At 34.5% G+C, this 26288-nt stretch overlaps 1 protein-coding gene across 7 annotated transcripts in view; it reads right to left on the bottom strand.

The window, feature by feature from the left end:
- GRIK2 (glutamate ionotropic receptor kainate type subunit 2) overlaps positions 1-26288 on the bottom strand; it is a 1201011-nt gene that overhangs the window by 194881 nt on the left and 979842 nt on the right. For all 7 annotated transcript variants that reach the window (XM_054557912.2, XM_063724917.1, XM_063724918.1 and 4 more), the window contains one exon: positions 18106-18312. In XM_054557912.2, coding sequence (XP_054413887.1) covers positions 18106-18312 — 207 coding nt within the window. The remainder of the gene's footprint in view (positions 1-18105; positions 18313-26288) is intronic.

The following is a 26288-nucleotide window of genomic DNA, read 5'->3' as shown; positions in this document are numbered from 1 at the left end:
AGCGGCCCATGATCTGTACAGAGGGAATACAAAAGCATATCAGAATGCTAGTATTATTATTTGTATGCACATTACATACTCTTTTAATTAACAAATTCAACTTCACCTGTTATGACAAACCATAACACAAAAAGTTTATGTATAGAGATGTATGGGAATGAGTCCATGTATAATAACATACCTAGAAGTAACATATTGTTGACTTAGTGTAGTGAAATAACCTAAAAATACTGGCCACAAGATTCATCATAAATCAAAAAGTTCTTTACACAATGACTGATTGATTTGAGAACAGAAGGATGCTGGGTGTTTTGTTGCTAAGGCTATTTCTGGCAGTCATCCAAGAATTACAACTGCACAACCTTACAAACAGCATAGAAATTGACTATTTTAACAAAGGGTCTCACCAGGGTAATGAGTAGTGCACATTAAATCTCACTGTGCATTGCTAAGCTGTCTTTGAACTTTGCCAAGCTTTCAACAATGGTGACAGGCCTCTGGCACTTTCAGAATAAGTGAGCCCTGAATGGTGCTGCAGGGATGAGGTTTGTGTGTGTGTGTGTGTGTGTGTCTGTTTGTTTTTGTTTTCTAAGGAAACCATATTTTAATCATTTAGACTTGTTTTCATTTCTAATTAGATCTGGGTTCTTAAGAAAACTTGTGAAATATCAGAAAGGAATCTATCACCATTATTATCTATAAAAAAGGATCTAGATTCTTTTTTAGATTAATCTTTAAGGTTGTATATTTAGGTCCCAAGGTAGGAAAAGCTTCTGCAAACATTTTAAAGACATCATGAGGAGGAAAAATGTACAGGTTAGGTTATATGAAATGCGTAACACTTCATTTTAGCCTATAAAAATGACAATTTCATGTTTCAAACTAATTTTAATATTTACATAATTAACAGGCTCACCTAAATATGTTTTCTTCTTAAATTTTGACTTCTTAAATACAGACTTCTGATTTTATGTGTAATTCAAATTAAGTTTTTATTTGTAATGTTGATTCCAAGATGAGAGATCTTTATACACACACACACACACACACACACACACACACGAACACACACACACACACAATATATGTAATTCTAGAAGAAAACAGGACTCCACAGAAGACTGTCTATAAGAAGAAATAAATAATAAATGGGAAGTAAAGCAAACAAATTTGTAAAATGTATTCAATCTAAACACGAAAGAATCAGATTAGAACTAATATAATAGCGGATGTCAGCAGAACGGTTTATCAGTTTAAGCTTCCTAAGGTCCTTGTATTGTTTGGAAGAAGGGTAAAATATTGGTTATCAATATCTTGTTAACTTTGCTGGTTAAAACTTCCATAAAAACCCCTAAATAATAAAGAGAAATAAAGCTTATAACTTCCAACTAATGGAGGGGAAAAAACAATGAGTCAAAAGAAAACTCATTCAATGTAAAAGAAGTCAAGTAAAGAGAAAAACAAGAAGAAAACAAATTTAGAAAATAGAAATGAAATTTTCATCAGAAATAAATAATGTGTTACTACTTTCTTAATTTAGGAAAAGTAGTTATTTCTTTAGAAAAAAATAGGCTACTCAATTGCACTGTAACATCTTTGAGATATTTCTATTTTGGCTGAGCAGATATATGATGGTCTACCAAGCAAAATGAAAGAAAAAATAGTATGTGTAGATTATTATCTCTAAGAAAGGATGCTCAGATTCTAAAAGACTAGCAATAGTACTTAAAAAGAAATACCCCCAAAATACAGGACAAGAGATCTCTTACCGAGGTTTTGTCCTTGGTTTCTTGTCCACCGATTTGTAAATTGGCTTCTAATTGCACCTATCAACAAGGATTAAGAGGAATGGGAAATCCTCATCCTTGTTACACTCAGATTAAAAATTAATTTCCACTTTACATAAGACAGGGATGCCCTCTCTCACCACTCCTATTCAACATAGTATTGGAAGTTCTGGCCAGGGCAATCAGGCAGGAGAAAGAAATAAAGGGTATTCAATTAGGAAAAGAGGAAGTCAAATTGTCCCAGTTTGCAGATGACATGATTGTATATTTAGAAAACCCCATCGTCTCAGCCCAAAATCTCCTTAAGCTGATAAGCAACTTCAGCAAAGTCTCAGGATACAAAATCAATGTGCAAAAATCACAAGCATTCTTATACACCAATAACAGACAAACAGAGAGCCAAATCATGAGTGAACTCCCATTCACAATTGCTTCAAAGAGAATAAAATACCTAGGAATCTAACTTACAAGGGATGTGAAGGACCTCTTCAAGGAGAACTACAAACCACTTCCCAACAAAATAAAAGAGGAGACAAACAAATGCAAGAACATTCCATGCTCATGGATAGGAAGAACCAATATCGTGAAAATGGCCATACTGCCCAAGGTAATTTATAGATTCAATGGCATCCCCATCAAGCTACCAATGACTTTCTTCACAGAATTGGAAAAAACTACTTTAAAGTTCATATGGAACCAAAAAAGAGCCTGCATTGCCAAGACAATCCTAAGCCAAAAGATCAAAGCTGGAGGAATCACGCTACCTGACTTCAAACTATACTACAAGGCTACAGTAACCAAAACAGCATGGTACTGGTACCAAAACAGAGATATAGACCAATGGAACAGAACAGAGCCTGCAGAAATAATACCACACATCTACAACCATCTGATCTTTGACAAACCTGAGAAAAACAAGCAATGGGGAAAGGATTCCCTATTTAATAAATGGTGCTGGGAAAACTGGCTAGCCATATGTAGAAAGCTGAAACTGGACCCCTTCCTTACACCTTATACAAAAATTAATTCGAGATGGATTAAAGACTTAAATGTTAGACCTAAAACCATAAAAACCCTAGAAGAAAACCTAGGCAATACCATTCAGGACATAGGCATGGGCAAGGACTTCATGTCTAAAACACCAAAAGCAATGGTAACAGAAGCCAAAATTGACAAATGGGATCTAATTAAACTAAACAGCTTCTGCACAGCAAAAGAAACTACCATCAGAGTGAACAGGCAACCTTTAGAATGGGAGAAAATTTTTGCAATCAACTCATCTGACAAACGGCTAATATCCAGAATCTACAATGAATTCAAACAAATTTACAAGAAAAAATCAAACAACCCCATCAAAAAGTGGGCGAAGGATATGAACAGACACTTCTCAAAAGAAGACATTTATGCAGCCAACAGACACATGAAAAAATGCTCATCATGACTGGCCATCAGAGAAATGTGAATCAAAACCACAATGAGACACCATCTCACACCAGTTAGAATGGCAATCATTAAAAAGACACGAAACAACAGGTGCTGGAGAGGATGTGGAGAAATAGGAACACTTTTACACTGTTGGTGGGACTGTGAACTAGTTCAACCATTGTGGAAGACAGTGTGGCGATTCCTCAAGGATCTAGAACTAGAAATACCATTTGACCCAGTCATCGCATTACTGGGTACATACCCAAAGGATTATAAATCATGCTGCTATAAAGACACATGCACATGTATGTTTATTGCGGCACTATTCACAATAGCAAAGACTTGGAACCAACCCAAATGTCCATCAATGATAGACTGGATTAAGATAATGTGGCACGTACACACCATGGAATACTATGCAGCCATAAAAAAGGATGAGTTCATGTCCTTTGTAGGGACATGGATGAAGCTGGAAACCATCGTTCTCAGCAAACTATTACAAGGACAAAAAACCAAACACCACATTTTCTCATTCATAGGTGGGAATTGAACAATGAGAACACTTGGAAACAGGAAGGGGAACATCACACACCGGGGCCTGTTGTGGGGTTAGGGGAGGGAGAGGGATAGCATTAGGAGATATACCTAATGTAAATGATGAGTTAATGGGTGCAGCACACCAACATGGCACATGTATACATATGTAACAAACCTGCATGTTGTGCACATGTACCCTAGAACTTAATGTATAATAAAAAAAAATTAATGTCCAGTTTAAAAATCACTTGTGTTTAACAATCTCAATACTTCCTAAATAAATGCATAATAAGCACTGGGGACCTATATAACTAAGATTCAGAACCAGAATCAAGAAATCTTCACTATGGTATCACTGTCACTTGCAGCTCTGCTAAGCAGTGAACCCTGCTTTAAATATATTCAATGTTTTCCTCAGTTCATAAAGCTCGGCTCATAAATCAGATTATTATCAACCTATCTTTTAAAATTCTGACTTTCAAAGGATTTAAATTCTCATTGAAAACAGACATAAAATTACTTAAACTATTTAATATTTGTGTAGAAAACAAATATAATGTATGTGAGGAATTATGGAGTAAGTAAATGATAATAGGAAATAAGATGAAGAAGATGAGATACAATGTGAGGTGAGTACATGCTATTCAGAGGGGATGGGAAGTGGGAATTATTGATGAGTGCTCATTTGAACCTACAAAGAGGTGAAAGAATAAAAGTGATGGTAATATGGTTTGGCTGTGTCCCCACCCAAACCTAATCTTGAATTGTGGTTCCTATAATGCCCATGTTCGGTGAGTGGGACCAGATGGTAGGTAATTCAATCATGGGGGTGGTTACCCTCATGCTATTCTCGTGATAGTGAGTGAGTTCTCATGATCTGATGGTTTTATAAGGGACTTTTCCCTGCTTTGCTCAGCATTTTTCCTTGCTGCTGCCATGTGAAGAAGGACATGTTTGCTTCCCCTCCACTAGGATTGTAAGTCTCCTGATGCCTCCCCAGCCATATGGAACTGTGAGTCAATTAAACTTCTTTTCTTCATAAATCACCTAGTCTCAGACAGTTCTTTATAGCATTGTGAGAATGGACTAATACAGTAAATGGTTATTGGGTTAATGTTTGCCACATTTCAAGGTCAAACCATGAATAAGAAATTGGATAGACATGAATTTTATATTCCTGGGTGATTGCAATGTGAAGTATACAATTATTATGAAAACCGCAATGAGATACCATCTCACACCAGTCACAATGGCCATTGTTAAAAAGTCAACAAAAAAAAATAACTGATATTGGCAAGGCTGTGAAGAAAAAGGAACACTTATAAACTGTTGGTGGGAATGTCAGTTAGTCCAGCTGCTGTGAAGAGCATTTTAGAGATTTCTCAAAGAACTGAGTTGAACTATCATTTGACTCACCAAATCCTTTGGATTTATACCCAAAGGAAAATAAATTGTTCTACCAAAGAGATACATTCACCTGTATGTTCATCGCAGAGCTATTCACAATAGCAAAGACAAGGAATCAACCCAAGTGCTCATCAACAATGGATTGGATAAAGAAAATGTGGTACATATACACTATGGAATACTATGTAGCCATAAAAAAGGACAAAATCATGCCTTTTGTGGCAACAAGTGCACAGATGCAGGCCATTATCCTAAACAAACTAATGGCCAAAAAAGAAAACCAAATATTAGACGTTCTCACTTATAATGGGAGCTAAACATTGGGTACACATGGAAATAAAGATGAGTACAATAGACATTGGGGACTACTAGAGTTGGGGCAAAGGGGGCAAATGTTGAAAAACTACCCACTGTGTGTGATGCTAACTATCGGGGTTATGGGATCATGCACACTCCAAACTTCAGCATCACACAACATAGCCATCTAACAAATCTGCACATGTAACCCCTGAATTTAAAATAAGTTAGAAAAAGAAGACACTTCATGAAATACTTTTAAAAAAAATAAATACATAAATAGAATGATTATGAAAGCATCAAAACAGATATGAAATTTTCATCTAGAGTTTGGTTTATGCTCACTGTCCTGCTGTTTCAAAGAGTAAATACATGTAATACATTCTAGAAATGATCCATCCAAAAAGATTTTATTAAGATGTTTAAAAGATAAACCATGTGTTGCCCAGGATGACTTTTTCTTAACATGCTGATGCTAAAATCTTTACTTTTATATTGATTATACTTTTATTACAGTGTGTACTCTATTTGCATTCTGCTCCTGCCTGACAAAAATGCTATTTTTGATAGTGTGTATAGGTAATCAAATCTCATTTGAAGTACGCCAATATAATTGGTAAAAATTCTGATTTTTGTGTATGTTTATTTTGGAGGATTTAAAGATAAAAGTTCTTTGTCCAAGTGTCTTACCCTGTTTTTCAGAACACGTGCTCTCAAATTATCTCATTGTCCAATATATCTGACAGTATCTGCTTAAGAAATACTTGAAAATAACTTTTTATGAGTCTATGTTTTAAATATCATGTGTTTCAGAATGCCTTTATCTATTATTCGATAGCTATGACATATTTCTCTACTTCAAAACTTTGTTAATAAGTTTACCAACTTTACCCAATTTTTTTTTTCTGAAGGAAAGTGTGATAATATTATAGCTATGGTTTCAAGTAATCACATGTACAATGTAAAGTTAATTGCACTCCTTTAGTGTGGAAAGAAAAAAAGGGTAGGTGGATAATTTATATCTACCCATTTATTTGGTAGACATTTATTGACCATCTTGACTATGTGTAAAGCATTGTGGCAAGTGCTATGAAAGATACCAAGAAAATCAAATCATTCCTGCCTCAAACAAAACATTGACACCTACACAAAGGAAACAAAACATGCACATCAATAGAATATAATGCTTGGGAGAATCCATTTGTGGCATATTCCTGATTATAAGTAGTTTTATACATTGAATTAGACAAACTGGCCTGGATGGAAAAACAGGATTCATGCATTTAACAAACACTCATTTTCTACTATGTATTAAGCATCATGCTAAGTCCCAGTGGTATAGTTACTGCCCTCCCACAGCTTATATTCTAACTAGGAAAGGACCTTAATGATGTATGTATTGAAAGCCACAGAGTAAAATTAGAATATTTTAAATCTAAATTTTGGTAAAAGCAAATTAATCTACAGTGAACAAAGAGAGTTTAGTAGATTACAAGGTATCAAAATCACTCATTTTCATGGAAGTGAAAATACAAGGACATAAAAGATAGTTTAATGCTGTTTAATATTAAACTAAATATTGTCACATAAATTCATAATTGAATTTATACTTGAATAAGTCCTGTACCTACTGGACTAGCCCAAGTTGGGCCTGTTTAGTTGGTAACAAAATGTTGAGTTACCTTTCAGATAAAATAAAACCAAAATCTGCAGGTCACATAGCCTAGGCATGCACAATAGATAAAGCTTTGATCTCACCCAAAACCAATCTTCCCCTCTATACCAATAAGACAGACTGGGACATGACTGGAACCTGAATACTGAAACTCTTTCGGAAGCAAAGGGTCCCTAAATTGAGGAGACAGATTTGAATCCACTGCTGTCTCCTTGCTGACTACTAGCCTATTTGAAAAAAGGCAAATAAAGCCCTTTTTTTCCCCAAAAGCCAGTGTTTTGTGCACATTGGACAGTGAGACTATTTGCTCTATAATGGTCCCACAGACATTACTTCTGATTTTCAATGATCCAAATTGGATAATGTTTAAAAAATACAAAACACTTGATCAGATGACTATCATAATAAAATATGTAAAAAATAAACTCCAGTTCAGTGGCCATATATTTTGCAAACTGAATTTCCTAGAAGAGCCACAAAACCTTAAAATGCAATTAGATGTGATCAGGAAATTATATGGATGAAGGCACATGATTTTGGCACAAAACAACAGTGGTTAATGTTAGTGTAATTACATATTAGCATACCAATACATTTTCAATAAATTCTTCTTAATTGAGAAAACTAGATCTATTTTCTTCTTAGGAGAAAAGATGTGGAAACATTCTTTATGTTAATTCTCCCTCCACAAATTGTCTGAATCATACCCGTTCATTTTAAATTGAATTGGCTTTCAAAATATTTAAATAAACCTGACCAAGTACACCGTTTTGGTCATGTGTGGTGTTACGTAAGATAACATCCCTCAGGTAGAATACGTGCTGCAATTAAATGAAATGCAGCACTAAAAATAGTGTATTTGAAAAAGCATCTGTCTTTTTTTTCATAATTCAAGCTTAAAGACTTCCCTGACCCTTTCCCCTCCGGACAAAATTAGATATACCCCCTCATGTTTCCCAAAATATTTTCAGAATATCTCTATTGTTGTACTACCTAAAGTATATAAAATGTATTTAATGTTCATCTCACCTAGGGTTTATATGTTTCTCAGTACCTAACAATGTGAATGGCACAAAAATGCTAAATGAGTAATATTGAATTTTTTTCCACATGGGAGTATCATGAAGAATATCTTATTTGAGCAATTTTTTTCTGAAATTTCTATTACTCAAATTTACTTTGAAAAGAAACTTTATGCAATTTAATGTGAAAGGAAAATCCAGTCACACTGAACAAATTTCTATAGCATTAATAAATTTCATCCTATGATATTCCTTTTTTTAATTTTTTTAAGTTTTGTGGGGCTTTTTTGTCTTTCTGTTTAGATTTGCTCTATGCTCTAAAGAAAATGTCACCTTTAAAAAAGCCACTTTTTTATATCTGTTTTCAGTTACATTTATTCTGCTGTTATGGTAATAATAGATGCAAATCAGTATTTATTATTTAATAACACACAGATGTTCCATATACCACAGATAAACAAATTTTTCGGCCCACTGCTTCAATAGTGTCATTGTAAATTTACTATTTAAATTACATACAAAATTTTTATTATTGACTTTAAATAATCCTAGATTTTGGACATGCTTCCTCACAGAATTTCCTTGCCCTTAATTTATATTTCTATTTTCATTTTTACATACATTTTGTTTGAGCGATGTAATTCCCAATTTCACGCCTCTTCTACTCCAAACTGTTTTTCTTTGTTTAAGAAGATATTGAAGCCTTTTTTTCTTAAGAAGCATTTCCTGACTACATTAAGAAAAAGTTTCAATGCTCTGTACTGCATAACAAATTAGTTGCTTCCAGTTTTGTAGGGGCAAAATTATTAATAGGATGGATAGGAGTGTACAGACGTCTCCATTTATAGAGGTCTCTATAATGTCAATTTAGTATTTTACTTTCTCTCAATCTTCAAGTTATGACTGTGCTATGTTTTTTCTGGGAATATTTATGTCCAAAACATTTTTTACAGACATTTTAAGTAGCTTAAGTTCAGAAGTCATATTTGGAGGAACTTAGTAGTGTATATTGGGGATATTTATTCAATAATTCATGATACAATTGCCAAATAAAATAATCCTTAGCTCTGGTTTTTGCTATAATTTTGCAATTAATAGCAAATTAGCAGAAGATAGTTATTAGGGAAACAATTTCTTTTAAGTATTCTCAGAATACATCACAGCAAAAAAAATTTAAATTTAAAAATATATATAAATATTTCTAAACATAATATTAATTGTGGAACTGCATGAGGAGAGAAGACATTATTATATTAGTACTGAAAGAAAAATTAAACACTTAACATACCTTTTTTTAATAAAATATAGTCATTATATTTGAGAACTAATATTACTGCTGTGGTTACATTGTGTTTCTCAGAGTATACATTCAATAAATGGTAGTTGAGGCTCTATCCTGGGATAATTTCTAATGAATCATGATCTAGTATAGCATAAATCAGAATTACATTGATCTGTGAAAGCCCATGTTTCTGGATTAAATTTCAAAATATCCTTGACACTGAACCTGTTTGTTTATATCTTCAACAGCTCACTGTTTAAATTCACGTTGAGAAAAAAGTTTAAAAATAACTATATTAGCCCTTTTAAAAAATGTTATATACTTTTCATAATTCCTGATGTCTCCATCATCTGAGATTATAATCACAGAATGCCTCTTTAAAAGCAAAAATTACTTGCTTTTCAAGTTGCTTTTTTACAAAGAAGAGAAAATTACTGGCATACATGTTGTAGCAGAATTTGGTGTGTTGGGGGTGTACTGCTTCAGAAAGGGCGTAAAAGGAATTCAGGCTTTCACTTAAGTTGAGGTTCAATCAGTATGGACTTAATAAACAAACAACAAGTGGATGAAAGAACCAAATTTGAGAAACAAAAACATTAAGAATATTAAAAAATAGGAAAATATCTTTTTAAGCTTCAGTTAAAAAAGAATTTTTCCAACAAATCACAAACATCACAGGCCATTTAAAAAATGACTAAATGTGACAAACTAAAACTTTAAAACTTCTATATGAAAACACACACACACACACATACATTCACACACATGCACACACACACACAATGAAATTAAGAGATAAAGTCTTAGCTGGGGAACATATTTGCATTATAGGCATTCAGAAAATATAATAAATTACTATGCATTAATAAGAAGGAATGAAGTAAATGGGGAATTCAAAGAAGGGGAAATTAAAAAGCCTATAAATATGGAGAAAAAGAATGGCTAGTTATGAGTATCTGAAAATTAAAGCAGTTTGATTCTATTTGTCCCCAGACTATTTGACCAAATTCAAATAGTCTAATGTACTCTAATAGTGTAGTCTAAATGTCTAATCTCAAGTACCAATGATTTTGCAGAGGAATAGAAATTCTTATAAACTATTGGTAGAAATGTGAATGTGAATGTAAATTTTCTCCAAAAATATTTTGGAGAAAAATCTTTTTAATATCTAATGAAATTTTTTTTTCAGATGAGGTCGCTAACAAAATTGGAAAGAAAATACATGAACTATGATCAACAATTCCTTGTTCATACATTTCACGTATTTATGGGGTACATGAGATGTTTTGCTATAGGCATGCCATATGAAATAAGCATATATCATGGAAAAGCTTTTGCATAGGTGCTATGGAAGATAAGATGTGCATATTCAATTATAGCATTTTGAATGTTTATCAGTAGAAGACTAAATAAAAATGATATAATCCTGTTACATGGTACTATTGAACAACTTTGGTTACACCTGGAGAGGGATGAGGAAAATGTAGTTTTATATTTTATGATTGATGTGGAAAATACTAAATCAAGAAAAATTATGGTGAGGAAGGCACTTCAACATTATCTGTAATATAACTTTTACATTAAAAGAGACACTTGAAGCAAAGTTAACAAATATGTTAATAGTTGTCACTTTGGGGTCATAGGAAATTATAAATTTGTACTTCTGATTTTAGTTGTTTTTGCCAACATTTTAAAAATACAATAATAATAGTATTTCTACTCCCCAACAGTTTTTATTTGTTGTTGTTGGTTGTAATTTTTTTTTGTTGTTATTTGTATTTCTTTCTTTTTTTTTTTTTTCTTTTTTTTTGAGATGGGGTCTCACTGTGTTGCTCAGGCTGGAGTTTAGTGGCGTGATCTTAGCTCATTGCAACCTCTGCCTCCCAGGTTCAAGCGATTCTTGTGCCTCAGCCTCCCAAATAGCTGGGATTACAGGAGTGCACCAGCACGCCTGGCTAACTTTTTTGTATTTTTAGTAGAGATGGGGTTTCACCATGTTGGCCAGGCTGGTCTTGAACTCCTAACCTCAGGTGATCTGCCCACCTTGGCCACCCAAAGTGCTGGGATTACAGGTGTGAGTCACCACGCCTAGCCTTTTTGTTTATTTTCACAAGAAGTACTACAGTGCCTCAACTAGGATGCAAAATTAAACAATGTGTTGTCAGAATTTAAAGCTATGGCTGTGCAAGTCAATTCCTATTTCGAATAAACTGCTTTTCATTTAGTGTTTCCATTTTTGTGATAATACCTGGAGGCTTTTTAAGTTCCCTGAAAAGCAAATATTTGATTTCCTTTCCAACATATAATAAAAGAGCAATCAGGAGGCAAAAGCAAAGTGTAGTGAGGTCCTCCAAGGCTCATTTATGAATCGTAAAAGGCTTGATAATATTAAATACCAATTGCAATGCCAAGGCAGCATGCTGGGAAGCATTCAGACAGCTGGAAATCTGTGGCATCGTGGATCTTCTTAAAAATAATGTAAAATACTGAATTAGATTCCAACAGACTTCTCATTTGACTATAGTTGTTTTCTAAGCTGAAACAGAATTTCTTTCTCATTCTGGTTTTTTAAGAAAACCTGTCAAATGATCAAGTTTTGTTTACTTCTAAAATTTCAACATTTGAAGCTACAAAAATGACCATAATTTAAAAAGTAAGCATTTATAGCTCAATGCACTCTTTTACCTACATCAAATGGTTAATTATATTAAAACACTAATCTCTTTAAAGACAAAGAAGTTCTAAAGATGTTTGGCACTTATAAAAGAGCTAAACTTTAAATGTTACTATTTAGATAACTTCTCATAGTCTACACAATTCTAATGGGGTAAAGGAATGAATAATGTGGCTTTAAAAATCTGTTTTTAAATGCCCCTTTTCTCTGATAACATTATAGCACACATTTAGTCAATTATTCGTTTTAAATATAATCATGGTTCAACAGTAATCATGTAAACTAGCTCATGGGGTTGAATAGACAAAATATAGCAACATTCAAAAACATTGGCACCCTTTTGGATACATTAACCGTAATAATAATTTTAATACTACTACTACTAATAATAATAAGTACTTTTCTTGAGTATTTCCTATTTGCCACTCAGCACATTAAGGCCTATGCAATGCATTCATGTCCCAAATTAGAGTTTACTTCTCAAATCTGATTTGAAAACCCATTAAGTAGCTCAGTCTTAGAACTGTTTGTATGCTGTTTCTTTAGTTGCAACCCAGGTTAAGTGGGAGTTTTTTGACTAGGGATCAGGTTTTAAAAAGGAAAAATCTGTATTTATAGGCATGAGATTATCCATCAGTGCCAGGAGCTTTTCATACACTGAAGCATGAGGGGCCTAGTATCTACAGAGGGATCTGCATCACTGTCCTCAAGCATTTAAATTTTTCCTGCTTCCTGTCATTATGTTTTTCCTTCTGTTGTGTCTCCTCCAAATATACCCAATCTCTGCTGTCTCACTGATGTATTTAACTAAGTTAAAGAAGGCTGTAGTCCTGCTCTATTCTCAGATATTAACATTTAATCCACATCGTCACTCAATGAAGTGAGTATCATTATTCCCATTGTATAAATGATAGAAGTCACTCAAGACAGAGTAAAGAACTTTCCCAAAGCTACACAGGAGAGTAAGAGAAAGAGAAAAGTTAGAGAGAGGGTGCCCAAATTTGCACAGTTAAGAAGTAACTGTAGATCTGTTGAATGTGAGTACTCGGTATTCCCTCACACATTTTATCAGCATTATGACAGTAGGTCAGAGATTCACCAGCAGAACACTGGCTTAAGGATATTCTGAAATTTTGCCTCCAGCTGGGATTAGTCTGTGTGAAAGATGAAAGGACAAAGAATTTCAAGTAATAAGGAATGTCTGTGATTAAGTGCCAGAAGTAGTAGTTCTACATGTGTTGAAGAAAGTAGGCTTTTTAGAAGAATAAAATGGCACAAAAAGCTTTTTGGAGTAGAGCTCCAACAGAGAACTCTGGGGATGGACATTAAACAGTTGACAAGAGGAAAGAGGTGAGGACTGTGCAAACCATCAGGTGTCAGGGGACAATGAAAAAGAAATTAAAGGCCAACATGAGTACTTGAAATTATATACTGTAATCTTTCAGTATCTCTGCAATGATTTCAGTGAGAAAGCTTTGAGATAACATTGCTGATTAAATGAAAATCTGACTAAAATGTATATATGCATTCCTGGAGATGATATTAAAGGCAGGAAGTATATAATAGAGACATAATAAAATGGCAAACGTATGAGCTACATGGGCGGGTGAAAAACTAAAGATGGGACAGATCTGAGATTTATTTTCAACCTGCCCCTACAGATACTTTGCGCATTACTTTATTAGCTTATATATGGATGTCTACAAGCATAAATCTCTGAGGTTTTCCAATGCCAAGGCAAACATCACCAGAGATTTGAAAGTAATTTTACTGCCCTTGTCACTTTAAGCAGTCCCATAATAATATGTTGTGGTAGCTTATTGCAGTTTAGGTGTTTTCCCTTATGCTAATGAATAATTCTAGTTGGCTTTAAGAATAACATGCTTATCACAGTTGTCTCATGAGCCCACAAATGAGTTATTAGCTATAACAAAAACACAACCCAAAGCTACAAGTAAAATGTATACCCAACTTAATAAAATGGTTGCATTAGCAAGTTTCTGTGTAGTCATCTCTACTATGTCAGGCTCAATAGCTAAGCTTGCTTTTAAGAATGAAAAATGTGATAAAATATTTTATAAAATAGTATACAAAAGGTTACGATGCTTCAATTTCAAGAAGAAGGTATCGCCCTGTTTTCTTGGCCCTTGAACAGACACTTTCACTGGGGATTTTGGAAGGCAACATAACAATAAAAGCATTTGGAATATATGTGGCCATATTCTCAAAAGAGCATGGTGCTTGAGTTTCATGTTTGTTGTGGAACATTGTGAAATATTTGTGTCATTCTTTCAATAAATATCATTGAATGCTGTACATTTTCTGTACTATTATTATTTATGTCTCCTAGTTATTTTCAGTATATTTGAAGCAGATAAATTATACCAAATATACAGTACAATACAGAAGATTATGAATGCAGCAAACTGATATGATAAAATAGCATCCTAATTTAGATTCAAATCAGTTTGAAACTTTCAAAAGTTATCAACTTTTTATAGCTAACCAAAAAATTTCAAGTTATCAATCATCAATCATCATAAAAACTCAAAAGATGATCAGCCCAGTGGAAAATCTGTTAGGACTGAAAGAGTAGATTATTAGTATATAAAGGAAAAACAAAATAGATTGTTTACTTCTGCATTTTTTCTGTAGTAGGACATATATTATTAACATTTTAAAATATATCAAACTATGAGTTTCCACAAAATTGATTTTTTCAAGTGTACTTCAAGCCAGGCACAGTGGCTCATGTCTATAATCCCAGTTACTCCAGAGGCTAAGGCAGGAGGATCCACGGAGTCCAGAAGTTTGAGACTAGCATGAGCAACATAGCAAGACCACATATCTAAAATAACAATAATAATAATAATAATAATAATAAATAATTAGCTAGGGATGTTAGCGTGTCTACCCACAAGGCTGACGCAGGAGGACTGCTTGAGCCAAGGGGTTCAGGGCTGCAGTGAACTATGATTATGCCACTGGACTCTAGCCTAAGTAACAGAAAGATTCCATCTCTTAAAAATATATAAATATAAGGAGAATAAAATGTATTTGAGAAATGCTGGATTAAGATCTTCAAAGATTTAAGAAAGAAAATAAATCTCTTCACTTTCAGTCTTACATGTGAAGGAAATCAAAATATTTCACCCCAAAATATGGCTTCCTAGTATAATGAGTATTTTAAGTTAAAAACTCTTGGGGATCAATGATCACTAGAAGATACTTTTTTTCCTATCTACAAAAAGACAGAATTTACCCACCTAGGAGAACAAGAGTTCTTGTTTCCCTCCCTGTAATCTCATTATCCATTTTAGGAAAGAAAACGAAAAATCTAACCACATCTGAACAGACCCTTTTTCAAGATAATCATTGTCTTCAAGCATCATTTAAGTTCTAAAAAAAGGAAACTGTTTACAACTTAATTTCTGTTCCGTAGTAATCATTTATTTCCCCTCCATAAAATTTATTCTCTTTGCCTTCTCATAAACTATTACCAGGATCCAAGCCCCCATTCTCGTTGTAACCTCAAGATAGTAATACAAGCTTCTGTACTTCTTTGGGAAGTTGAGTTTTCATTCTGAAGGGTCCTGTATATACAAGTTAAATAAATTTGTATGTATTTTCTCTTATTAATTAATTAGCCTCATTATCAGTGACTTTCAGCAAAACTTTAGGGGGTCAAGAGCTTTGTCCCCTATATGTGTAATTCAAATTTGACAAAATATCAAACTATAAGTATAAGAAGGCCCAAAAATGTTTTGATTTTATCTATAATGACTACTTTGAGTTTTTTTTAAATATTAAGAGTAATTTTCAAAAAAAAAATAAGGGTGTCCCTGCTTTGTTGGTACCCTAAATATTATTTGTTTTGTTTTTCTTTATCTTGCCTATTGCTGATCTAACAGTGAATTTGACTCTCTACTAATGCTTCTCTATGTTTAATTAATATTAATATAAAACTGCCATTCACAACATATAGGTCATTTAGGTAGGAAAGCACTGGTATATTTGTGACAGCAAAGGATCCAGTTAATAAACTTCACTACTAAAACTTAATACTGACCTCATTGACTATGATTAAATTCAAATTTAATAATAGTAGTGCTATAGTTCCTACAGATTTCTCATTGTAATACCGTCTAAATGTTTTATGTTTTAGCCCTCAACACAAACACTCATAAATACTATAGTAGAAGACAGAACAAGTAAGAAGACACTAAGTTTGGGCTTATTGGTTACATCTCTATTTATTGATTATCTACTATATGTCAGACACTGCATTAGAAAATTCCTATATTTCATTCCTAATTATTAAAATGATATAACTTATCTCTATCTTATGTTTCAGAAAGTTAAGTTTCAAAGTGTTTAAGGCAGTGTTCTCAAGGCATGCAACTGCATAGTTGAAGAATTAGGATTTGAACTCACCTTTGCCTTACCAAGTGCTCACGAGCACACTATTTTATGGAGCCCTACTGAGTATGGGCAAGCGGAGAAGAGCGGATGATGTTTTCAGGGAAAAGGTCTTTTTTCAAGGACTAACGATACCTAATGCCTCAGAAATTCACTTTCTCCTAATATCTGAGAAATAAAAATAAATCCAAAGCCCCTCAAACAACTGAATGGACCTCTTCCCTGCCCAGGGAACCCCAGAGTAACCTTGAAAACTGTATTCTCAGCCATGACAGGAGGCCTCATTATACACCAACCTCCTCACTAACTGCCTTTAGACTTTCTTCCCTAAAGAAGACAGCCCTTTCAGAAGACTTCACCACTGAAAACAGAAAACGGCCCTTTTCAAAGACTTCACCAGTGATATCAACCAACCTTGATGCTGCCTTTCCTTTTTTTGCCTGTTAGACCACGACCACTGAATGGCTCTAGCCATCTTTAGAGAATGCTTAGTAAGGATTTTCATGTCCTGTGCTTCACTTTTTGATGCCATAGGGCTGAAAACTCCACCCTCAGACCATGCTAATGCCACCATTTTTGTAAATGGGATCCATGGAGAGGCATGTTCATGTTCATGCACAAGTTTTTCCTTTCATAAATATTCATGACTTCTCCTATAGCCCATTGGGGAAAATATATATATATATATATTCAGCCACCCTGCTTAGCATAAAATCCTGTTCCTTTTGCCCCTCCCTCGAAGTGTCTGTTTTTGGCTTCCAACCAGAGACTATGCTTCCCAACTTGTCTGAATGGACACCCTGCATGCTGCAACCCTTTGTAAGAAACAAAGTCTCCTCGTCTAAATTTATAAATTATACTTTTTAAAGTTAAGATGTCTATCTGAAGTTGCATCTTCATATTGTACCACCAAGAACCATCTTGTTTAGATCATAACGAATTTGAAAGATCATGCCAAACCCTGTATGTTTAAGGTCCTCTTAAGAAGGAGGGATGGAGAATAAGCAGGTGACAAACATGTTATTTCTAAAATAACAAAGACTTGCAATTGCAAGAGCTAATTAAAAATACTAAATACTAATTAAATACTAAATTCTAATTATAAAAAAAGGCCTGATTCTTCCAACTGAAAATAGGGAAAGAAACACCCCTCCTCACCCCTTTTTCTTAGAATACTTGCTTTAAAAACTCATAGTTATAGGTCATTTCTCCCTCTGTTTAAAAATGTATATAACTCCTTTAAAAGCTAATTAAGCCTCTTGCCAACTTTACGGCCCAGGAAAGCCTTTCTCAAGGACCTGGGAAGTATCTCTTTGAAATGTGATAATCAAGAGAGATAATGTTCTATCTCTCAGTTTCTGTGGAAAATTTAATCTGTTTACATATATAGGGCTATATATCCCTCTTAGATTCTTTATATTTAGTGACAAATACTATCTAGCTTAAATAAAATTATTGAAGGAAATACATGCTTGAAATATATCACTGCTCTTTGTAGTTATTACTCATATACATCAAGAAAAAAGAGTAAATCTTGTAGCAACATAACAAACTAATAAATAATGAGGGAAGGGACTTACATGATCAATTAGTTCACGAACCATTCCATTCCATTGTCCATTGGCATCATCCTGGGCTCCATATTTCCCATCTTCCACAAGTCTAATTTCATATGTAAAGCCAAGGATTGTAGATAACTCTCTGAGGAGATCAATGCAATAGCCTTCAAATCGATCATTACCATAGAGAGGTTTGTCAGACTTCTTAAAAAGGACATAGGGCTCTTCCTGAAAACATTGAAAAAGAAGAAAAGAGGTAACAGTTAATCATGAAACTCATCATCAGAATTATTGCTTTTCTTAGAAGACAGAAATTTTCTCGTTAATTTAGGACAACAGTCAACTTTATTTTCTTCTAATTATAATTAATGAAGTCTAGAATATTGAAAGAAAATTCAGGTTTTGTACGAAATAGTAGTGCTTTACAAAAAAATACTTAACTATTATAATCCCACCATGACTATATAACAAAAATATGGTATATCTTATATCTTATGCCATAAATCTTATTATATATAACCAATAATATGTGATATGTAATATATGCTATATAATACATAATATTCAACATCTAATTTCACCATGAATATACCTCAATTTGAATTATATCATTTAATCAATATCTGCTATGCTGTTTCCATGGGATCTATGAATAAAATTAATGAAAAAAATTGCTGACTAATTGCCTACTACGTGCAAAGAATTGGAGTGTGGACTTTTTATATATATAATCACATTTTGTCCCAACAACCATGAAAATTACAACTACTATATTTAATTATAGTTTAAAAAGTAGTAGTTTACTTTAAAATATAGATGAAGAAGGCCGGGCACCATGGCTTGCACCTGTAATCCCTGCACTTTGGGAGGCCAAGGCGGGCAGATAACAAGGTCAGGAGATCGAGACCATCCTGGCTAACACGGTGAAAACCCATCTCTACTAAAAAATACAAAAAAAAAAATTAGCTGGGCATAGTGGCGGGCGCCTGTAGTCCCAGCTATTCGGGAGGCTGAGGCAGGAGAATGGCGTGAACCCAGGATCGCTCACTGCACTCAAGTCTGGGTGACACAGCGAGACTCCATCTCAAAAAAAAAAAAAAGAAAAAAAATATATAGAGAGAGAGAGAAAGAGAGAGGAAGAAAGTGATCTTTATCAAGTGCTTATGCATTCATCCAACATCATTTTCTGGAGCACCTATTGTGAGCCAGCCCTCCTCTATATAAATAGAAATCCTCGAGCCAGGAAGTTCATGATAAAGAGAAGAAAACAGTTAACAAACGCCTAAACAAACACAACACATATTATCAGATCCTCCTAAGTGGTATAAAAACATAAAATAGGTCAATAGAAAAGAAAACAACTGCAAGGCACTTGGTAAGATAAGACAAGACAAAACTAAGTAATTTCCTGAAAGCCTTTTCAGAGAAGGTAAGAGATGAAGTATAATCCAACAGATGAGAAAGAGTCTAGACACTCGAAACTCTGAAAACTGAGTATTTTGGGCCAAGGACACAGCATGGTAAAAAGCCCTGAGACCAAGATAATATTGGAGTGTTTCAGGAAGAGGATAATTGGCAACAGTGTGACAGAAGTCACATCCAGTAAGTGAGTGAGTTGGTTGAACAAGATGAGAATAAAAAAGGGGTGAGGAGCTAATTTTTGTGAGGCTCTGCAAATTAGGCCCTATAAGAAATTTGTATGTTTAACTAAGTGCAAAAAGATTCCATGCATTAGCACATTTTATTGAAGGCACTTGCACATGGTATGGCAGACTGTGCTGCTATGAATAAACCAAGGTGCAACAATTGGTTCTGCTATTCACTATTTGCTTATGGGCAAAGCCTCTGTTATCTTAGAGGAAGCTATTACACAGTGAGAAAAGTTAGGAAACTCCCATGCCAGTCCACCTAGGAATGTGCTCACCCTCTTCCCCAACCCCTGGAGAACAACAGTCATCCCATGAGAGCTATCCTAAAGGAGTTTTAGACATGACAGCCATGTGTCAGCTTGCCCACACTCATCTAAGAAATAATCAAGATTATTTTCATCTTCCTTCCCATCTCTGTGGACTTACCTTATCTCTATACTGTTGTATGCACCCTGCAGCCTCACCTCCTGTTATTCTGACCCTTTCTAAACACTGCCACTGTGTGTTAAAGAAGTCCTGGTCAGAGCTTGGCACGTTGTTGCATATCTTCACCTGATTTTTAGAATGACCATTTTATCTCCCTGCTCTGCTGGACTGTACCCTGATGACATTGCTTAGCCTTCAGCTTGCTTTCCTACAGACTATTTTCATTTACCTCCACATCCCTTGGAGACAGAGGCACATTTGGTGTTTTCCCTGCCCCTCATTGCTGTCCCCACACCATTTGTTCCCCTGCCTTGTGAAATAACTACTGCTCCTCTGAGACTCATTCCACCCTGCTAGACCAGGCTCTCTCTCTCTACAATTGCTGTCATTCAATGAAATCTGGTTCAAAAGTTTTATTAAGTAGGAAGAGAAGCCTTTACTTTTCAAATATTTGACTACTGGATGGTAATTTTGCTCTTTTTTCTAATTCTTAGTATTCTCGGTATATTCAAAATCCACCTACATGAAGTATCCAATACAGCTGATCTCTTAATTCTTTTATTTCCTCATTACCAAATTATTTCCCTTATTGAAGTCTAGTCTCTCTTCCGCATGGTCAAAACTGCAGCCTGCATTTGTCAGAAAATTAGTTAGGATTTCTAACAACCCACTCATCCAACTCATTGTTTAATCACACCCACGCCTATGCTCTTCAATCACATAAAGACCCCCAATTCAGTGAACTCACATTTCCCTACTATTTATCAATCCCCTTCTGACATCACTTCATTATCCAGCCCCAAACTCTGTGGTCCATCATTATAATTCCTCAGTTAAATGTTTATGTTCCTAAAATTATTTATGAGCTCTATCCCTTTTCCTTAAATTTTATTCCTATTTTTTTCTGATCTACACACATCAAATTCAATAACATCTTTATCCTGATGGCCTCAAAATTTATATATTAGGCCCACACTTCTTGCAAGTCTTAGGCACACATATCCAATAGCATTTGTCAGCATGATTTTATGTCTCATAGACATTATATTACGTCTCACATTTAAGATGTCCCAAATATAATTCCTGTTTTCCCCAAAACTTTTACATGTTTTCAGTTTTCTCTGCTTTTAGAAAACGGCACCATCGTTTACTCTGCTACTCAAATTGGTTTGTGAGTCATCATCTTTGCTTCCCTTTCTTTTAGCTCATTTGATAAAGAGAAACACAAGGGATCTTATTGAAGGATACATTGAATTACCTCCCCACTACTACTTGAAATCATCACATAGATTCCCAATGTGTTTAGAATAACATTCAACATCATTGCCATGGGTCCTAAAACCTGTTGTTCTACCACTTTCTCTCATCTTGGTAAAAGGCTTCACAACTCACAAAATTGATTAAGTCAAAAGCCAGGCAATCACTCTCAAACTCTCTGTTTTATCCTTTGTAAATCCTGCAAATTCTCCCCTCAAAATATACACTGATTCCACTAATTTCTTTACACTGCCCCTGCTAGAATTATGGCTCATGTAACCTTTATTTCTTATCTGAATTCCTACTGTAACTACATCTTTTACTTTCCATTTCTATCCCCCTCAGTCCATTCTCCCCAGAAAGTCGTAGCAATCTTGTAAAAATTAAATCTGCTTTTATTGTGCATTTGCTTAAAACCCAACAGTGGCTTTTCATTAAAACTGGAATAAAAGAAAAACTGTTTATCCTGGTCTTCAAGGCCTATTCTCTTTGAACTTAGCTTCTATTCCGTCTCTTTCTCATTTTATTCCAGGCATTGGCCTTCATTTTGGTCTTCAAACTTGCCAAGTTTGTTTCTAACTCAAGGTCTTGGCTCTTTGCACTGCCTTTTTATTGATTGATTGATTGATTGATTGATTTTCTGACAGGGAGGACCTATCTTAAGATATTCACATGGTTGTTTTCTCGTCATTTAACCCTGTGCTCAAAATTCACCACTTCAAAGAAACCGCATATATATGTTACCTCTTTCCTCTAAGGTATTCTCCATTATTCTACCCTGCTTTGTTTTGCTCATAGCACTCATCCCATCTGAAGTTTTGTTTATTTATCTTTTGATGCATGTGCAATTCTTTCTTCCCCTATTATGACATAAACCCATGAGTATAGAGGAATTAGAGATTATGTTCATTAATTTATCTCAGTGCATAGAAGAAAATGACTGGCAAAGCCATTGGTGCACAAGGCACATGTATTAAATGAATAAAATATTCATCATAAAGGCTTAAAACTTACCTTTCTCTCTCCAACTCTACTTTCTTTTCCTTAAAGTCTAGATATCCTGTTTTCTCCCAGTTTCAAAAATACAAAGCTATTTTCCACTTCAAAGCCCTTTACCTGTTGTTCTATCTGTCTATAATGCTCTCCAAATGGTGAGCTCTTTTGCTTCCTTTGAGGCTCAAGTTAAATATAAAATCTTTCCTTTGGTTCTATCTAAAGAGAATCTTCTCTGTTATTATCTATCTCAATATTTAGTTTCTCACAGTACTTAAGTCATTTTCAATTGTTTTATTTGTTGGCTTACTATTGGGTTTTTGTCTCACTCTCCTAAAATATAACATTTATATGAACTCATTATAATATCTTCCATGCCTAATACAATGCCTAGCATATAGTAGGTGCCCAGTAAATACTAACTGGATAAATTATTGATAAATTAGTTACTTCTATAACTCAATTTTCTAATTTCTAAATATATTTAATAATACATTTAAAGTTGTTTGGGAAATTAATTAAAACAAACCTGGCAAAAATCAGCTTCCCAATAATTTTTCATGATTTTTTTTTAAAATGATAGACTTAGGCTGGGTGGCACAGCTTACACCTGTAATCCCAACAGTTTGGGAGGTCGAGGTGGGTGAATCACATGAGGTCAGAAGTTTGAGACCAGCTTGGCCAACATGGTGAAACTCCATCTCTACTAAAAATACAAAACTTAGCCAGGTGTTGTGGTGGGTGCCTGTAGTCCCAGCTACTTGGGAGACTGAGGCAGGAGAAGCACTTGAACCTGGGAGGCGGAGATTGCAGTGAGCCGAGATCGTGCCATTGCACTCCAGCCTAGGCAACAGAACAAGACTGCCTCAAATTAATTAATTAACTAATAGACTTAATTTTTCTAGCAATTTTAGGTTCACAGCAAAACTGAGCAGAAGGTACAGACATTTCCCATATCTCCCTACCCCTCCTAGAGGCCTAGTTTACCCTACTATCAACATCCAGCACCAAATCAGTACATGTTCACAACGGATGAACCTTCACTGGCACATCATTACCACTCCCAGTCCATAGTTTACATTATGGGCACATTCTTGGTGTTGTATATTTTATGAGTTTTGACAAATGTATAATGGCATGCATCCACCATTGTAGTATCAATACAAAATAGTTTCAATGCCCTAAATATTCTCTGTGCTTTTACATATTCATTCCTTTCCCCACTCTAACTCCTGGCAACCATTAATCTTTTCAGTAGCTCCAGAGTTTCGCCTTTTCCAGAATGTCACATAGTTGGAATGTGGCCTTTTCAGATTGTTTTCTTTCACCTGGTAATAAGCATTCAAGTTTCCTCCATGTATTTTCATGTCTTGATAGCTCATTTCTGTTTTGTGCTGAATAATATTACATAGTGTGAATATACCACAGTTTATTTGTCCACTCACCCACTGGAGAAAATTTTGGTGGCTTCCAAGTCTGGACAATTATAAATAAAGTTGCTATAAACATCCATGTGCTGGTTTTTGTGTGGACATAAGTTTTTGGTTTATTTGGGTAAATATCAAGGTGGATGATTGCAAGATCAAATGGTAAGAGTATGCTTAGTTTTGAAAGAAACTGCCAAACTGTCTTCTAAAGTGGCAGCCCTGTTTTCTATTCCCACCAATAAGAAACGAGAGGCTTTGTTGCTCCACATTCTTCCTAGCATTTGGTGTTGTCAGTGTTCTGGATTTTGGCCATTCTTATAGGTATATGGTGATGTCTCTTTGTTGTTTTAATTTGCAATTCCCTAATGCCATACGATGTTAAGCATTTTTTCACGTTTCAATGCAGTCTTATTGGGACTATTTTCATTTGCCATTTAAATTTTCATAGAGGTTAAATAATTTTCCCAGGCCACATAGCTAAGAAGAGGTAAAGAACAACTAAGAAGAGCCAACAAAATAAGAGGTTTGAACCTAGGTTTCTCAAATTCCACAATACCTACTTTTCCCACGATTTTAGGTTGCTTTCTACACAGTAAGATCATCTGGGAGAAAACCATATATGTTGGATTTTTAAGTTGAATCAGATGGAAATCAGAAATTAATCTGTTAACTACATCCAAAACTACATATTTGAGCTTAACATAAGTAAAAGAACAGTTAGGATCTTGTCTGATTTTTATGTACCATTTGATCACATATAAACTTTATTCCCCAGGGGTACACGAAGTACTGCAAATGTAACAGATGTAGTGCCCTTCCACCCAAGAGGTTATCATACCCTTTTGCCTCACTACTCTTCCTGGCCTGCTAGTCTTTCAAGTAGATAACACATTTCAATAGATCATAGTTTATGTGCCCTTGTTATCTTAGAAAGGGAAGAAGCCCTGTGGTGAAACAGCTTTCTGGTACTGAGTATTCACATTTCAGACATATTTAGGTGTTTCTTTTTCTGATGCTCCCACAACAACTTATGAATACTTTTACCGTAGCATTTATCATACCAAGTAGTAGGTGTTGATTTATACATAAGCCTTCTGAACTAGACTTGAGCGATTTACTGGGCAAAATGGTTACTTAATTTTGCTTCAAAAGCACCAAACATCCCCTGGCACATAGCAGGCTTACCAATAAAATGACTGCTGAAATGAAATGAATAGAAACGAATTGTTCTGGTCAACCGGGGAAGCCAGGGAAACCTGAACTTGAAGGAAAAAAATTGAGACAGGTAAGTTCCCCTATGAGGCTCGGGCATGATGGTAACAAATCCTCAAGTCACTAACCCATGTGTAGAGGGTTAAGGACTTGAGGAGAATATCATATTCCCTTGCAGAGTAGGGGAAAGACTGAGAATACAGGGTTGGTGGAATGGGAAAAAAATAAAGCATGTAGGTATAGTAAATTAGCTCTATTGACTTCATAGTTTTGTTTCATTTAGGTTATGATTTTCAAATACAGAGTTTGTTTTGTTTTGTTTTACTTAAAAGGAACAAAGATCGACAATTTGCCAATCCCCATGACTAAGCAATAGTACTGTTTAACATTTCCCAAGCACTTACTATGTGCCAAACCCCGTTCTAAATGCTTTACTTGGATTATTTCAATTGTATTCTCCATAACAACTACATGAGGTCAGTAATATTATTTCTATTATGAAAAAACTGAAGTAAAGGGTGTTAAGATTTTTTTTTTGCCCATAGTCAACAGCCAGTATACAACTCAGCCAGGCTGACTGCTGGACCACTTACCCATCCCTCCCGTACCTCCTTGATTAAATAATTCTTAGTGACCATTTCCAAACTCCATAGGAATATAAAATTGTAAATAGTTCATTACATAATTAAACACCTGTTGTATGACTTTTTTTTTTTTTTAGTTAACTGGGATTAGCCACGGGGCTATATTGTATGCAAAATGGTATTAATTATCGAACAATGCCATCAAGACAACTTTATGGAAGAAAATAAGTAGTAAATATATAATACACAAAATTCATTTTCTACATGACAAATCATCTCATTTCTAAATAAAAGCACATCTTTTTAACATAAAGTATTTTAAGAATTTATGAAAATAGCATCTATTAAACTAATCAGATTTAGGTAGCAACATATGACTATCTAAAAATGCTTTTTGTTCTGTTTGCATTGTTAAATTATAATTGTCTCTATTTTAAATTAAATTACATTCCAAAGTACTTTTTATTTATTTTTCACAGAAACTGACTTGAACACTGGATAAAATATAATCAAAGTTGGTGTTAGGAGTCTGTGAAGCATATGAGGGATATATGTGTGCAATAAGTGAAAACAGCAATATAATTGTAAAAGTTATTAGGCTATTTAAATCTTATTAATCTAACTTGTCCTACTAGCCTCCTACCTGTTAATTTGAT

The sequence above is a fragment of the Pongo abelii genome, chromosome 5 (assembly GCF_028885655.2).
Source record: "Pongo abelii isolate AG06213 chromosome 5, NHGRI_mPonAbe1-v2.0_pri, whole genome shotgun sequence".
Classification (NCBI taxonomy): Eukaryota; Metazoa; Chordata; class Mammalia; order Primates; family Hominidae; genus Pongo; species Pongo abelii.
This window is presented reverse-complemented; position numbering and strand designations above follow the sequence as displayed.